Raw genomic sequence first — 17,714 nt, 5'->3', positions numbered from 1 at the left:
GTCTCCTTAATGGTAACAGCCGGGTTACACGCCCGTGGGTTTGGAGGCTGGCTCCCACGTGCATTATTTACCTCTGAGGCCCTCCCTCTCACCTGACTCAGTGGCAGGGCAGGGGAACAGCAGGATCTAACGACAGTTCCAGTGCCACTTGACTACTTTCTGACTGCAGGCTGGAGAGAGCTACCTATGGTATTTGAGTGAGAAACGTGCCCTGCGGTCTCGGGCCTGTGGATGCGGAGTTCCCGGCTGGTATCCCCGGGGAAGGTTTAGGTGGCGCAGCCTCGATGGAGGAAGTGTGCTGCGGTGGGCAGGCTCTGAGAACATCTGCTTCACTCTTGCTGAGGATGGGAGCGCTCAACTCCCTCCTCCTGCCGCCAGGCTGCCATCTCCTGCTGTGTCCCGAGCACTTCGGACTCTGCCTCTGGAACTGTAAGCTAGAATAAACTCTTCTATAAGTCAATTTGGTTTGGTCATGGTGTTTTATCACAGCAACAGAAAAGTAAGGAGTGAGGTGTTTCGGACCAGAGTGACCCTGAACATCTCCTGCTGGAGTCCTCATCCTTATCCCTGGCCTGGCTTTCCCTTCAAGGCATGAGCACTATCCTCTGTGGGACCGGCAGACGGTCTGCCTCAATGCTCTACACACGTGCCCAGGCTCTGCTGTCTCCCCAGAGAATAGCCACTATCTGAGGAGCACAGACATAGGAATTAAGCACTTGGGGCCCCCCAAAAGGACAGGCGGTGTGGGTGGGGAGTGACAGTGTTGGCTGCTTCACTGAGTGTCCACTGTACCCACAGGATGGTGGTGAAGGCATGAGGTCACTCGGCCACTGAGAGCCACACAGGGAACAAGCAGAGAGGGCTCTCGAGAAAGTCAATATTAAGCCCAGGCTCGGCCACACCCTGCACACCTCAGCCTTAGTTTCCTGGTTATAAAACAAAGCTGAAGAGACCTGCCCTGTGGGCTGTAGATATGAAACAGGCTCAATCTGGCTGCTTTTCAGGCCAAGTCCAGGCCAGGGAGTGGGGACCAGTCGCCTTGTCTCACTCCTGAACTGGCCCTGAAGAACTGCCATAGAGCAGGAACCCAAGGAATATGCACGCCATATACCAGCAGCAAGCACCCTCCGGGGCTGAGCACCGAAGCTCTTCCCATCACTGCCAGCTGCTCCTCCCTGCAAGCACTCATTTTACAAACAAACAAAACTAAGGCCCCCTACCCCCTGAAAGGTGAGGAGGACCATAGCTACAGCCTCAGCCTATGAGCAAAGGAGAGGGACTTCATGCAGAGGCCCATGGGGACAATCCCTACCGCATTTCGGACACCCTAGAAAGCGTGCAGGAGGCACGGAGCAGCACACGCGGTGGGGAAAGAAATCCGGCAGCGAGGTCTCCAGGAAGTGGGTGAGATCCACAAGACACTGCCCCCCCCCCCCCAGGCCACCAACCCTGAACACGTGGCAAGAGGAACGCTGTCAGCAGGATGGCTGCTGTGTGACAAGAGTCCCTTTGTCCTAACAGAGGAAAGGATCTCCAACCTCCAATTACTGCAGATGAAAAGTGCTGGTGCAAGCGTCCCGCGCCCGGGGCAGCCAGGAACAGCCACTGTTTCAGCTGCGTTTCCGCTGATAATACGACTTTGTTTCATGACTCGGGAGCTGCCTGCCAGGGGAAAGAATCGCATCTGTCCACAAAAGAGGACATGCGGGGCAGGTCAGCAGCCATGACAGCAGCAGCGGCCACCCCACGGGAGAACCCCAAGGTGACAGGCAGGTCAGCCAGGGGTTGGGACCTGGAGCTGCTGGGGAAATGGGTGGGAACAGGGGACATCCTCAGGCCCATGAGAAATGTCATACGCAATATCAAACTAAAAATCTCAGAGGCTTTCCCGCCAATGCGGGGTGTGGTTCAAAGGCTTTCAAGAAAGGGACCCTTGACCCCAGGTACGACAGAAGGGTCCCATCCTGAGGTCAAAACGGAGCCACCAGCCAGTGCTGAGCATACCTGCCCCGAAGACACAGAAACCTTATCTGGGGTCATCAACACTTGGGCCAGTACCGACATCCAACCTGGGTTACATGCAAGACTGCCTAGCCCACCGCTGAGCTTGTCCAGGAAACCACAGCAGAGCCATTTCTACAGATACCACAGCTCTAAGGCTCACAGCTCTCCTATCCCGGCCTTCCCTCCGCCCCACAGGCCCCACAGGCCCCACCAGCCCCACCGGCCACACAGGCTGGCATCACCACCCTTACTCACTTGGAACCTGTGCACCAGTTCCAGAGACTGGCTGTCATTCTGGTCAGCCTCGAGGATGACATCAGTCAGCTTGTGGATAATGACGTCCAGGGGGCCCTGCTCCTCGATCGGCCGGCTGAGGTTCAGCTGCAAGGTCAGAACAACACAGGACAAGAGCTTCAGGACCTGAGGACACATCCGGGACCCCTGAGCTTCCTTGGTAGCACCCCAAGAGACTAGACAGAGTAAGAGCCCGAGGGCCCCACTACTCATTCTTAGTATCTGAGGAGAGACTAGACTCCCTGTTAGCCTGCAGGTTCCCAAATACACACAGGGGATCCTGCACACTGGCTGTATGGAGAAAGCATTTATCGAACACACCACATCTGCCCAACCACTGTAACCAGAGCTCAGAGGGATGAAGAGAAAGGACCAGTCACCCTGTCAGAACTCCATCCAAGTAGATACTCATTCCCTAATGCTCTGAGGCCATGGCAAAGTAGTGTTCCTGGCAAGTACAGGAGTTGCTTCCTTGAGAAAGAACCCAGGCGCTTGGATTCCACTCTGAAAGCAGGGTGTGTCACTGACCCTGGAGGCTGCCGGAGCTCAGGGATGCCTGCGATCAGCAGAGTGCTTCACATGCTGCTCCACGGGGGAATGTGTTTTGTTTTTTCAAGAACGCGGGGCTGGGAGGATCAAGCCTCCCTCCCAGCCAGAGTGGATGCCTGGTATTCAGCATCACCTGACCCCAAGCTGAAAGCACCTGCCAACAGCCAGGGCACCCTGACTCTACGCTTCCTGATGCGCCAGATGTCTGCCGCCGGCTTATGACTATCACCACCTGCAAGGCTAGATTCTAGGAGGCCAGTGGCGCCAGCCCAGCACCTGGCTGACCCCCTGCATGGCCTCAACTAGGCCAGAGAAAGCAGCCCCTGACTCACCGTCATGGGTAGCTAGCACCTATGAGGATTCAGGGCTGGCTAGGTCTATGTCACCTGTGACTTAAGAGAGCTACAAAACTGTCATTCTGAGGAGACAGCAAGCTAATGACATACATACCTGTCTCCTTTTATTCACAGCCACTTTAGGAAATGAAATCACAAACTAAGCAAGTGAGGGCAGAGACTTTAAAAACCTGCCTAGGGCCTGGATGGGGGAATTCAGCTTGAAGACAAAGTAAGACCTAAGATTTAAACTCCCAACCCACCCTCTGTCCTCTGGGTGTCACAATCCCAAAAGTCACAACCATACCGCTGCTGTCCTCTGGCAGAATGGCAGATAGAGGCCACAGCAGAGGTGACAATGAAAGCAGGACGCACTGATCCCTGCACTGCTCCTCACACCTCTTTCAGTCCTGGTGTTTCTGTACAGCCCAGCTCTCTAGACGACCGGATATCCGGATATCTCTGTGGCTCCAGTTACATTTTTGGTTCCCCAGTCCTAACAGGCCTATGAGAGGTGACAATTCCCCACACTTGATCTTGCTGCATATTCTGTCTGTCAGCCCCTCGGGCCTGTCTCACACCTATCCCACATACACCTTTAACTCTTTTTCTGATAAGCCTTTTGGAATACACCAGCTCTTTCCTGCTGTCCTTAACCCCACTTTTTATGGTCTTCCAGGAGAGATGTCAAAAGGGCACCCCTATTTAAAGAAAAGTTCCAGAGACCTCCCAATAAGAAAACATCACGGACGGTGCTTTCCCTCCCATGGTGATGAGCTTGTGTATCAAACAAACCAATACAGCCAAGATGCAAGACTGAGGAGAGGAAGGGATGCGGCCGGGCTCAAGTATCTTTTGTTGTTGTTTAAAATTGTGACTGGCTGGTTCCGGCGTTAAGGTGACCACCCTGACTCTGCTTCCTGGGTGTCTTCTGAGACCTCACAGCAAGGCTGGGAGATGGAAACAATCTTCCTGCCGCCTATGATCAGAACACCAAGCACTGAGGAAGAAAGGGGGCCAACCATGCTGTGTAGCTGGAAGGAGGCTGAGGCCCCTCAGAAATGCCAGTGTCCTCCCTGCCAAGCCACCAGCCCATCTGTGCTTGCCAAGACCCTGGCTTCAGGTTTCTCTGAGGAAACCGAAAGGGCCTCTCTGGCTCTGCGAGGTGATTCCACACTAGATGTTCTTCCAACCCCGACAGGATCTGAAGGCAGGTACAGAAGCCTAAGGTGAGAGGATGCACCCAAGGAACTACAGCCATGCCTGCTGGGTTCCCTGCCGCAGGCACCACACACAGGAGGACAGTATTTACAGACCACGGCAGCTGTGGTCCCAAGACCGACAGTGGGCATGTTCCCAAGTTCAGACAGAATTACCACACTGGTCTACATCTCCAGTCCTCCCTGGACCAGGTTCTGGGGAGGGGGGATAGTGGCCAGGCCTAGCCTGGGTACCAGGTAAAGCATACTTATGTCCAGTATTGATTTAGAAGTCGGAGGTGCATCTTGGGCTACTGCAGTTTGCAAGGACAAAAAACAGCCAGAAAAAGGCCAGGGGTCCCCTGAGGATTGGGGGAAAGGAGGTGGACATCAGCCTGAGGCCTGTAGACCTGACAACCAGGGGCTGTTTGGAAAATAAGCTCCCTGCGTTCCTGGCTGCTCTACAAAAGGTAAACAGTTGGGTCTGGAAGCCAGCCACCGTCCTTTGTGTGCTCTCCAGTCATCTTTATGCCAAGAAAGCCTTTCACAAGAAGCAGCTTGGGACACACATCAGCCTGGTGTGGCACCACTCCACAGCATGGCCACCTCCTGCCACAGCATCGTGTCTTCTCCCCTCCCTGCTCCACCCCTCTTTTTTGAGACAGGGTTTTTCTACATAGCTCTGGCTGTCATGGACCACTCTATGTAGACCAGGATGGCCTTGAACTCACAAAAAAAATCTGTCTGTGCCTCTAGAGCCACCACACCCAGCTCTATTCTTTTCTTCTCTATAGCTCAAGCTGCCCTGGAACTTGTAGCCATCCTGATTCTCCCTCCTGGGTGCTGGGGTAACAGGTGTGTGCCACCATTGCACTTCTGAGTTATATAAATGAGTCTTTCTGCTTTTCTTCAAGTGACCAAAGAAGCTCGGTCGTTCTCCAGGGATGATGCCTTGAAAGAACCTCAGAGAAGCCCCAGTCTCTCCCCACCACCTCAGACTTCATCTGAGGCCTCAATAGTGAGTGCACGATGGGTGTGGGTGGGAAGGGCTCCTGAAACCAGAACACCACAGGGGAACACTGCAATGGTGGGACCCTTAGGAGAGAGTACATCACAGATGGGGGACTGTACTGAAGGGATACCTCCTAGGATGGCAGAGGCAAAGCCTGTCTTCTAGGGCGGTGAGGAGCACAGGAATCAGGGTGAAGATCCCATGTATGCTCACCATTCCATCTCTCTGACCGCTCAGCTCCCAGAACATTCCCAGAGACATCTTTGCTCTCCCCCTTGGGAGGGGTGTGGACTGACCCTCTCAGGGAGTGTTTAGGGCACGTCAATGAAAGCCCTGGCCACTGAGGCCAGGAATCCACGGTTGCTCCACTTGCAGGTCTGGCTGTCCGGCGAGGCCAGCACTGGACACGGCACTGGACACGGCTCCACACAGCACACAGGGCTCGGAATTCAGAGAGAACAAAGGACCACTGTTTCCCTCGCTGACAAAGGCAGTGAGGCTCCTGAGGGGGGCAGGCAGGGCTGGTAGGATGTGGAACAAAGTTGGCAAATCCCAGTGGCCCACGAGTCACCTCTGATTTCCAAAACAACCGTAATTAGCATAATCATGCCCTTCCTGGCAACCAAGCCAGGCCCTGATACTATGTCTCCATCCCAATACCAGCACCTGGAACCAGGCAGAGATGCGGGCTAGGCCAGGAAACCCATTTAACGTCATTATTTCTGGGTAGCCAAGATCACCTAACTATACTATGCCTCAGTTTCCCCATTCATAAAATGAGGCATCTCAGGGCAAGTTTCCTAACTCTTGACATTTCTCAACTCATCTTGCAATAAACAGGAAGAATGCATAGGTCCTTCAACTTACCTGTACCCACAAGACCACCCTCCACCCTCACCACACCCCCTACTTCCCGTCGCTTCCTCAGGATGATTCTATCACCATGCTGCGGGTGGTGTCAGTTGGGCCCCTTAGGGTTCTTCACTGCAAAGTATGTCCCCAGCACACAGGGTAGGGTCATGGAGATACAAGGCGGCTAAGCTAAACCTGTAGCTTCCTAGATGGCAGAGTGTTCCTAACTTCAGAGTTCAAAAGCTACAACTGAGGCTGCAGCGGGAATCAGGCAGGTGCAGGGACCGGCTTCCATGGCTACCACCTTCTTAGAGCTTCAGCTGCCTAAAGAACGAAACCTCACCATTCTGCCACACACACAGCCGCTTCCTACCTGATCAGACCCTGTTCATTATATGCAAGGATTCAAATCCCCCTCAGAAAAACAGAGTGGTCAAAGAATACAGTGTATGCCTGTTCGTGGGGCACGGGCACCGCATCACACTCCCATCAATGGCACTTTGCAGAGGAGCATGGTACGTCCAATAAACACCAGCTGTTAGACCTCCCGCTCCTTGTTGTGCATATTGTGACCAACACGAAACCCCCACTCCTCTGGTAGTAGCATGTCACAAGAACTCAGCACAGGTCAGACTTGAATTCTGCAGAGCCTCGGTCGTGGCTCACACCGACATCCTCAAAGAGCGTACAGCCACACTTCAGCTCTCTGTGGTTGGTAATGACAACCGCCACCCACAAGGTGCCTAACAGAAGCTACACCCTGTGCTCCTAATGAGCGCTGACAACACGGGGCGCAGATGAAGACACTGAGTCACACAGAGGTTCAGTGACATGCCCAAGAGCACAGAGTTTTTCACAGTATGGGAACCCAGGTTTCTCTCCTGCTGACACTAGACTTCTGTTCACACCAAAGGGCGTTCAGGGGCTCTTCCCCTCTCCTCCCTGCATGTGGCCCAGGAGTGGTGTTTTCAGCTGTGACTTCAAATGGGACCCACTACATCAAAAGTTTTGCCTTAGCCAACGCTGTGTAGGGCAAACGGCCCAGATCAAAGGCCTGATGCATATCTTTAGGCTCCATTAGAGTCCTGGGATCTGGCTAAAGAATCAGTCTAGTACTTAGAAGTAGGCCTCTCAGTCTGGGTCTCTCAAGGATAGACCCCAAAAGGCAGAAAGGTCTCTGTGTGGGTTTGATTCCCAAAGTAGGATGGTGGAGGACATAGGATGCAAGCACCTTACACCCAAAGGAATGTCACAAGTCCAGTCAGGAGTTTGAGTCTGGCTACCCAAACCTGTAAACTAAACCTAGGGAGATACCGGTCCTCCAGATGGCCTCTGCCCCAGATCAAAGAGGGAGGCTGGTGCCTTTATTCCCTGACCCAGTTCCCCAGTTCCCCAGTGACTAGGGCCATGGTAAGCAGCAGCAATTCAATTAAGGCAGAAGAGTAGACAACATTTTACTCCACAGACAGTGGCAATGCCTCGTGGCACCAACCTTTGGGGAACTTCAAGCCTTCTGCAGGTAAATGGCCAAGCTGAGCTTGTTAGGGCTACCAGAGTTCATGAAATACACACACACACACACACACACACACACACACATACACGCCACGCACATGCACATACACGCATGCCCCTCCCAGATCCACCCCTGATTTCCTACCCACCCAACTGGACTTGTTTGTAAGCCATCAAGTGCAGCTGGCGCTCTCCACAGGCTCAGGCGTGTGACCCTCCACTGAAGCATCGCCAACCTACCACTTAGAGAAAGGTGACTCCCCTACTCTGACAGCTATCGATTGTCGATAGCTATGGACTGAATTATACGGCTTAAGTTTGATGAAGCCTGCTGGCCAGGGGAAGAACTTGTGAAGAGACTCCATACAGTTCTAACTAACATCTTGTAGGCCGCCCAGTAGGAGGAACAGTGGCCCAGACATGGGCAGATCCACACCTTAGCCATGAATGCTGGTTTACAAACTTCTTAACCACCATTTAAACCTGACCTTCAGGTCAAGACCCTGGGGGTGGACTTTGAATGGGGGCAGGAGAGGTCACTGGGCCTCTTTCTTTTTCTTCTCCATGTGGGCACAAAGATTAAATCTTTCTCTACTTTTCACTATTACTTGTCTGTCTAATCCTTAGGGGGTGGCCAAACATAGCTTGTTAGGGAAGCTGGAGTGCAGACTCTGACCCTGACACCTTCAGTAACATGACAGTCATTAACACTTACATTTAAATCTGAAAAAGAAAAGAAAAATATATCATTGAGCAGCAGGGGAAGGTGGCCCAGTCTAAAAAGTGTCTGCTACACAAGCGTGACAACCTGAGTTCACTTCTCCAGTTGTTATGTAAGTCACAAGAGCAGGAATGTGTAGCTCTAGGACTAAGGGACAAGTTACAGGGGACGGACAAGTTACGCGGGACAAGAAGATCCCAGCAGCTCGCTGGCCAGCCGGCTTAGCTGAATCGACAAACTCCAGGTTCGGGGAGATCCTGCCTCAAAAAATAAGGTGGATTGTGATCAAGGGAGATAGCTGACTGACGTCACCTCTGGCCTCCACATGCACAAGGCCATGTGAATGCACAACTATATGCACTCACAGAGATACACACCTACACGGGTATGCACACAGAGAAAGAGGGAAGGGAGAGACAACAAAGTCATCTTAAGAGTTGTAAGAGGCATAGCCAGACATGGGGCCACACATCTTCAATCCCACACTTGGGGGAATCCTGCACAGAGGCAGGCAGATAAATATTCTACTAAAAAAAACACAACTCACAGAGGTAAGTTCAAGCCCAGCCTGGTCTAACCAGGACAGTCGTGGCTATGTAGAGAGACCTTGTTCAAACAACAACAACAACAACAACAACAAAACCTAAAGAGGAGCAGAAGCCCAGTGCCTGAGGACCAAGTTAAACAAGCTAGAATGCCCACATAACTTCTGTCTCAGAAAGCCCATTCCTAGAAGTCTACAGATAATGTCCACATGGACAAGTATGAAGACCAAGAACCCTTGTGGAAAGACGGGGATTGGCTGTAGGGTGACGGGTGCCACCTCAAAGAGATATTAGGAAGTCACCATGATGGCTGCACCAAGAATTTCAGTGAAGACATCTGCTGTGAAAAACAGGAAATAGGAAGGAGGAGCAAGACACAAGGCCCAGTCCTGCTTTCCGGGATACAAAACGGAGTAGCCCCTGGCTCACCACAGCCAGGTGTGAGGAGTTCTGACTAACACCCTGCAGAGTAAGTGCTTCACGTCACCATTTGGGAAGAGTGAGGACCATGAAATATTCTCCCTCTTTCCCCGATGGCCCTGTCACAGGTAGAAGGAGTTGGGGGAAAAGGGGTGGTACTGTTTCAGTCTTCAGGACCTCAGGTCACATGACAACCCAGAACCACATATCTATCTGACTGATGCGGCAGGAAGTTCCCCTAGTCCACTTCTTCCTTCATTGACCGAGAAGAAAGACATGTTCAGAGTTAGTGAGCGGGGCCCTGGGGGCTTGGAGGGGCTTTGAAAGCTATCTTTTGGAATCTGGATAGAATACGGCCACAGATTTATCCTGTAAGAAAAGAATACTTGCTGATCCTTTAGGATCATTAGACTGAAAACCTGAACAAGCCACACATAGACCTGGCTGCTCTACAGCACCCAGGAAAGCTGCCACAGCCCCCTCCACCTGCCCACAAGTCCTGATGGCAGCCACTTTGGCCTAGTGAACATTTCACCTTGTTACTATTCATGGTGGTGGCTGAGGGCCTAAGACAGTATGAGGGGTAGTAACACTAACACACACACACACACACACACACACACGCACACCAGACAGTCTCTTCCTGTCCCGAGGAAAGGCACACAACACAAGCTGGCAAATAAAGACAGACAAGACAAGAGCTGGCAGATCTAACATGCTGGGGAGTCATGGGCCACATCCCGGCCTGGCTGCCCTCTGAGTGTGTGCTGGGAGACTGGGACTAGAGAAAGAGGCTTCCAGCATCCTCTTACCTCAGCTCCCTGACAATTATCTTCCTCTAAGCCACCCCAGGCAGGAGGTGGCCCCTCCCAGGCAGAAAGACACCAAAGATCAGAGAGTGGGATTGAGTGTCTGGATGCATAGACCCAAGCCCAGGGAAAATGGGCTTCACACTCAGACTGGTTTCCTCACCTGCAAAGCAAAGGCAAGGAAGCGCCCTCCCACAGCGCACACCAGAGAGCCCAGTCATCAGCAGTGGCTCTGAGCAGAGCCAGCCCACCATGCGGCAGGGATTTCAGCTGAGATCATGTGAAGGTAGATTTTCTCTAGCTTCCATTTAATACTTGTTGGCTGTCTGCCAGGACGATCCAGTATTCCCTTCCCCAGAACTACAGGAGTCTAGCCCCATACCAGGTGCGGAACTGAGCAAATCACACATATTATTTCCCTTAATCTCCCAGTCTGAAGCAGCTATGGCCTGGTGACCACTTACATGTGAGGCAAAGATGATTCCAGAAGCCAAAACAGTGAGCTGAGATTGGTCAGCCAGTAAGCAAGGGGAATGGCCACCCTTGGGTTCTGTCCCTGTAGTCCAAAAATGAGTTTCCTCAGGTGGTATTGACTAGACACTTTTCCTGGAAGTGTCAGGCAGTGACAACATAGCCAAAGATTATGTCTGAGGTAACATTGTACAACGTCCGCTGGGGGACTCAGCCAGTCTTACAGCTCTAGACTCTGAAACTCTAGCAAGAGGAACTGACATTTCCAGCAAAATGCTACTTCCTGGTGTCTCATCAGGAAGCACAGGTCCCCCCAGTCCTCCGACACACAGGGCATTATTTATAACCACCCAAAGTTGATAAATCAAATCCACGAGGGGAGGGGTGGCTATATATAAAGCCGCCATAAAAAAGCTTAGGAGGTGATCCCATGCAGTATGCTGTGGGGTATATGGGCAGAGGGGAACTGCAGACCTCTGCCTGCCTATAGCATCTCAGTGGACCCCAAAGGACCAAAGTGAGTGAGAATCTCCCCTGAGGAGAGTAACAGGGGCTTCCTACAGGACTAGGTAAGATGAGTCTTCTCATACTGTGCTACTTAGGAGTTTCAAACCAGCTCAGTATCTTGTTTCTTTGACTTTAAGTTATCAGGTTAACAGTCTGTAGAACAGGTGTAGAAGAGAAAGGGTCTGGGTCCAAATCTAGCCAGTATCTAACTGTATCTATGGAGAGCCTGCTCTATGTCAGACACACCTGTAAGCACTGCACTTAAATTACTGCATTTATGAGGCAGGGGGTCTCCCACTGAGAGCCCATGACAGTAGTGGCCTCTGAATCTTGGTGACTCGGACAGCAAATGATGAAGGAGAGCAGCAGTGACCTTCAGCCCATCCAGGCCTGTTTCCTCGTCTGTCTGAGGGAGCCCGGCACTCGCTCCTACATTCCTCACTGGACGAGGCCATGCTGGCAAAGCTTCGGCAATGAGCCAGCCCAGAGCAGGCTCTGGGAGGCCCCACCCGTGGAAGATGCCAGCTTCTCTGTTCTCAATCCCTCTAACACTTCATTAGTCGCAGTTCCTGGGGGAGCCACCGCTTCCAGTGACAAACAGGAAGTGTCTTTTTGGTTCAGGGGCCTGGGCATGATGCCAGCTCCGAGGCACCCTCGGCCAATCACGCCCACTGTGAGCTGCAAAAAGACTCCTTGGCCTGTCTCTGCGACCTCTCCGAGGTCAGGTCTGTGACCTGTTGTTCCCTTTGGCCTTGCATGGCCTAGGAGTGCCTGCTTGTCCCAGGGCAGCAGACATGTACTAAATGAGGACCTGGGGACATCGGCCCACCCGATCCCACCATCCAACCCATCCCTCCATATAACAGGGACCGGGCACATTACATAACCACGGCTCCAAACAAACATTACCCTATCTTGCTCAGAAAAAAAAAAATGAAGCTGTGGAGCCCGGTGCTGGGCTTGGGTATATGGGGTGGGGGTGGGGGTGCTTCTCTGTGGATGCTACCAGAGAAGTTAACAAGTCCAAGGTGACTCCAGAGTAAGCCACAGACTCTGGCCCAGCAAGAGAAGGAGATCCCAGCATTTTCTGAGCTATAGAGCAAACAAGGACAGGGGAATCACCTTGTCCTGGTCCTGTGACCATCTTTAGAAAGGAGCCACGGCACAGGGTGTTCAAGAGGCCCAGAGACTTTCTACAGCAATGTTCGCTGCCACACTAATAGCTATGATCCTGGCTCCCACGGTCATAACAGAAGAGACAGGAAGGCACATCGGCCTGGCTGGCTGGCCTAAGTCTTGTCACTCCAAGCAAGCCATGAATATGTGGGGACACTCCCTCTCAGCATCTGTCTAGAAGATTGGATGGTCCTACACACAAACAAGACAGGGCAACAGAGGAGGCATTGGGCAGCCCTTGGGGCCTCAGCTTCCTCGTCAACTGTCAGAGAGAACACACGCATCATGGTGAGCCGTGCCCTTCTGAAGCCCTGGCCAGAGGAACTCAGAATGGGCCATATAAACTCCGTTGACACAAGACTGCCTACCTTCCCTCCGGTTTCCACTGCGGGATGAAGATGGATAGCTCGGATCCCAACCACCCTCCCAGAGGCAAGCTGCAACAGCCCCTCACGCATTCCGTTACCCTTCCTCTGCAGCCTCACACAAACCACACCCGTTCTAGCTCTACCTCACCAGGAAGCGTGGAGACTGAGGTCCACACACTTCCTGGAGGACATGTACCGAAGTAATAAGCGTAATAAGCGGGAAGGGTGGCCTGTGCCTCCCCCCCATGAGCACTGGGAACATCGAGTGCTCACTGCGACAGCCCTTTGTCTAAGAGGCACATGAAAGAAACAAACCGCTCCCTCACGAGTCACCCACAAAAGATGGTCCTTTGTTCCGTTCTGCTTTTCCTGAATCCTAGTACCGCCCCTGGGCGGTTGCTTTGCACTGGCTTTGCCTCAGCACCACCACTCACCAGGGAGGGTGGTGTCAGCAAACAAGGAGATATGGTGAAGTTAGAGTTGGGTGCTTGGTGAGGGGAGCAGACACTCATCACGGAAGGGCTAGTCCAAGGAACTGGCCCCGCGAAAACAGCTCCTCCAAGCCTCACCTCCATTAGCCCAGAATGTGGCCTTGCCTCAAAGAGCGCTTGCATATATGACCAAGGTGACATCATGTTGGAGTGGTGCGGACCCTCGAACCAAAAAGAAACCACTATCCTTGTCAGACGGTGACACGCTGGGAGAGGATACTGGGGACATCTTGGAGAGCACACTGGGGACATCTTGGAGAGCATCCTGGGAACATTTAGAGAGCACACTGAGGACATTACACTGGGGACACACTGAGAGAACACACTGGAGACATTTGGAGAACACAAGTTGACAGTGAAGACAAAGATGGGGGTACCGAATCTGTAATCGAGGAAGGCCAAAGATCTAGAGGCTTCAGAAAGGGCCTGCTGTGGGCTCCCCTCAGAGTTCAGGAAAAAGCCTGCACCTTGACCTGCACTTTGGCCTCCTAAGGGTCGGAATATCCCCATTTCAGACTGTGGCCCTTTGTCACAGCAGCCCCAACGAGTAAATGCAGGCTCCTGTACGGAAGCAGCACCAGAGAGAGCCCTGGAGAGCAATCCGGGTGAGGCGGGCACGTCTGGGAGTCTTAGGAACCTGGTGACCAGTGTGGGTGTGAGGACAGGGACACAAGGGAGTAAGAGGGGAGGAAGCTCAGAGCTGAGGACATATGACTGGAAGTCGGCTACCCAAAGTGGTGGCACCTATTAGCCTAACATTTGAGAGACAAAGACAGGTGTACTTCCTTGAGTTTAAGGCCAGCCAGTGCGATATAGTGAGACCCTGTTCCAAAAAATAAAAACGTATGCCAGTGAGCCGACTCACCTGTTGACCTGAGTTTGACCTTCAGGAGAGAACCAATTCCCGAAAGCTGTCCTTTTGAGTTCCATGTGTGCATGCATGCACACACACTAATTATTAAAAAAATATATTTTTACAATTTTTCAGATTTACTTTGCCATTTTCTGTGTAAAAGTGTTTTGCCTGCATGTATGTCTGTGTGCCCTGTGTATGCTTCGCTCCAGAAGAGGCACTAGGCCTTCGTGGGGGTGCTGGGAAGTGAAACTCAGATCCTTCGCGAGAACAAGTGACTCTTAACCACCGAGCCAACTCTCCAGCCCTAATAAAATATTTTAAATTAAAAAGTATTTACAGCTGGGCGGTGGTGACATAAGCCTTTAATCCCAGCACTTACTTAGGAGACAGAGGCAGCCGGATTTGAGGCCACCCTGGTCTACAGAGAAAATCTGAGGATGGCCGGGGCTACTCGGAGAAACCCTGTCTCAAAACAAAACAAAACAAAACAAAACAAAACAAAACAAAACAAAACAAAACAGTATTTACAAGTTGGCATTCCAAGGATGGTGGGAAGGTGCCGGTGGCCCAGCAGGGCATCGGACAGTCCCTGTTTCCAGAAATCCCTCTGAAAGCTGTATGAAGCAATGCGGGAGCTGTGTGGACGCTGGGCCTCGTGTAACACATACGACCACAGACTGAGAGCTCTGGAACAGGGGACCCAGATACGAACCCTCAAACCACAATGCTGTGAAGGTGCCAGAGGGCAGGGGGTCTGTGTGAGCCTGAGCCACCACTGTCCCTGTTTATAGCCTGAGGTCTAAGCCTGAAAATGTGGGTCCCCAGAGCGCATTCTGGGTCTGGCTCCAAGCATCTGGTGGCCTGAGAGCAGCTAGCTGCCGGTCCCCCTCTAGATCCCACTTCATGCTCCAAACTTTCTGTCCATTCTCCTCTGCCCTGGCTTCGGGCCCAGGATGCTTTTCTGTGCTGAGGAAGGAGAGCATCTTGGTGTCTCGAGGCTTCATTTATTTTTCCACGTTCCTCCCAGAAAGCAACCGGCAGCCCCACCCAAGTGACCAAGAACTGCCCGAGCCCCAGTCTCCTTTTACCCTGGTTAACAATGAGGAGTGAAAACCTTGGAGTCTACCTTCTACAAAGCCTACACAGATTCCTCCTGGAGCCTCCGGGTAATGTCCTTTCTATATTAGTTTCTTACCAGTCCAAAGACAGCATCCCTTGAGGTGGTTTCCAACCTGGTATTTGACATAATATTATGGAGTATTAATGGTCTTCTTTAACAGGCTGGTGAACTAGAGACAGGCATTGCTGAAAACAGCCTTATTCATCTGGGAGAATTCCAGAGAGTGAAGCAGAATTCAAAGAAATGTTGAGACCCAACTAAACCCTCTGCTGCTCTAGGGGGTGAGGGTAGGGGGGAAGACTCCCTGTGGAATATATGATAGACAGACAGACAGACAGACAGACAGACACACACACACACACACACACAGTGCTGGGAGAGCAACTTCCAATTAGCCCCATCCTAGAAGACTTGCTCTAGTTGTGACCTTGGCAAATCACTAAGATTCATGGGGAGGAGGGGTCTTGCTGACTCTAGAGCCCTGAGACAGTATGGGAGCTCAGGGCAGCAAGTGACAAAGACCAGCAACAATTGTGTATTCTGGGAAGGTCACACACACACACCAGGAGTGGTCTTGGAGCCTTTGGCAAAGGGCCTGAAGGGTTCTGTCTCACAGGTCATCACTGTGAGACACTAAGAAGGCACCCAGGGATGGTGGTGACAACATATGTGCTTGTGCCCTGGATCATCACAATAGGTCAGGCTTGAGGTTCTCCAGGTCCACAAATGACATCCACATACCCAGCAGGAAGGGCCCAGTTGACTCTCAGAGGCCTATGACTCCGTGCCATTTGTCTTTGCGGCAATCAGAGAAGCGAGTGTAAGACCTTGGTTGATCTCACTAAGCAGAGGGCAAGCAGGGACGGGTGGGTGCGTTCTCATGCATGGAAGCTGAGTTAAACTAACTGTTCCAGTCACAAGGACTACGGAAACAGGACAGAAGCCACAAGGAGATGGGGTGGCTAACCATCCGAAGTCCTAACAGAAGCCAGAGAACACAGGTGACCACACTGGTGGTCATAACTAGATGGAGACCAGATGAGATGTCCTGAGGAACAAGGGATTGGCCTGCAGGATAGGGAAGGTGGCGGGAGGGCCCTCATGCAGTCAGGATAGAGCTGAAACAAGAACACAACAAGGGGGAGAAACAGAAAGGGACAGCAGAGACAGGGACACACAGTGTGTACGCACGGCCAGAACTATGGACTGGGGACAGTGTAAAGGAGGCCAGGACTTGTTCCAGTCAAGGGCTGGGGATGTGGCCTGGCTCATGGTTTTTCTCCACTGTCAGAAACTGAAGAGGAACAGGCTCTGAGGCTGGGGTCCCAGGTCCCTGTCTAAATATCAAGGCCAAAAATAGACCAGCGCTTTCCAGTCTCCTAATCCATGGCTTCAAGCCTTTCTCCCATGGCCTCTCTCAGAATCTTTCCCCAAACATGCTAGAACGAACTGGGAGGTGGCTTCAGCCACACACCACCCACAGAGACCAAGAGTTTCTATGGCAACCACCTTCCTGGGCCCTGTAGAAGCAAGCTGACTGTGGAAAGTCCACTCCACCAAGGGCAAAGCTATCATACTCGCTGGGATGCAGAGGGGCTCCCAAGTTTCTCATTCAGACTCAGAATCTCTTTCCCCAAAATGTTCCTGCCCTCTGGAGATCCTTCAGTCGCCTCAGAAGGTGACCTCAGCCCCTCCACCTTCTCGCTCTCCCCTAGGATGGAAACTGAGGCAGGCTCCCTCACAGATGGACATCTGGAGTACTGCGTTTTCTCCTGGAAGGCAGGGCCTGTTGTCTGGATGCCTTGGGAACCTTTGTGTCATGCAAGAGGTGGAGGCTCAGGAATGTCTGTGCTGGCTGTGTGGACATGTAATGGCCCACCCACCGAGAAGTGGAGACAAGGAGAAGTGAGACAGGTATCACAGCATTCACTCAGGTAACCAGTGCTCACTCCACAGACTGGGACAACAAATGGTGGGGGGAGGGGCTTCAGATAAGACTTGGTGTGCTGTTGAAATACAGGAGCTCAGCATGTCCGGCCCAAGGGTACGGTAGAAATAAGAGCCATTCAAGCTGGGGTCAAGTCCACTCAGAGGAGGCGGATGTAACGGAACACATTCACCCTTAAGTTCCAAATAAACATGGACATGTTGCGTATGGAGGTTTGGGAGATCAGCAGACATTTCAAAAAGAAAAATCAATGTTGCGTGGGAGAGAGGAAAGACAATCCTCATGGCTATGCCAGACCTAGTGAGTAGGAAACCGTGGTCTGTTTGTCAGGCACATCCAGTGCTGTTGTGGGTGGGAGCAGGCCCAGCTGATGGGAACCTGGTGCCTGGCAGCATCAGGTACTACCAGTCCTACTTGGCACCAAGAGACAGCAAAGGCAGAGTGCAGCTAGCTTGGCATAGCCTTCTGCCAGAGCTTTCTCTTCAGTTCCTAGCCCATTGTCCCCTGTAAGAAGTCAGCATC

General features: G+C 52.2%; 1 protein-coding gene across 5 annotated transcripts in view; it reads right to left on the bottom strand.

Moving 5' to 3' along the window:
• The window catches only part of Itpk1 (inositol-tetrakisphosphate 1-kinase), a 135,563-nt gene that overhangs the window by 55,087 nt on the left and 62,762 nt on the right, over positions 1-17,714 (bottom strand). For all 5 annotated transcript variants that reach the window (XM_052185199.1, XM_052185204.1, XM_052185203.1 and 2 more), the window contains one exon: positions 2,260-2,385. In XM_052185199.1, the coding sequence (XP_052041159.1) occupies positions 2,260-2,385 (126 nt within the window). The remainder of the gene's footprint in view (positions 1-2,259; positions 2,386-17,714) is intronic.

This window comes from Apodemus sylvaticus, chromosome 6, assembly GCF_947179515.1.
Source record: "Apodemus sylvaticus chromosome 6, mApoSyl1.1, whole genome shotgun sequence".
In the NCBI taxonomy this organism is placed as follows: Eukaryota; Metazoa; Chordata; class Mammalia; order Rodentia; family Muridae; genus Apodemus; species Apodemus sylvaticus.
The sequence above is the reverse complement of the archived record's forward strand: the minus strand, read 5'-3'. Positions and strand labels throughout refer to the sequence as shown.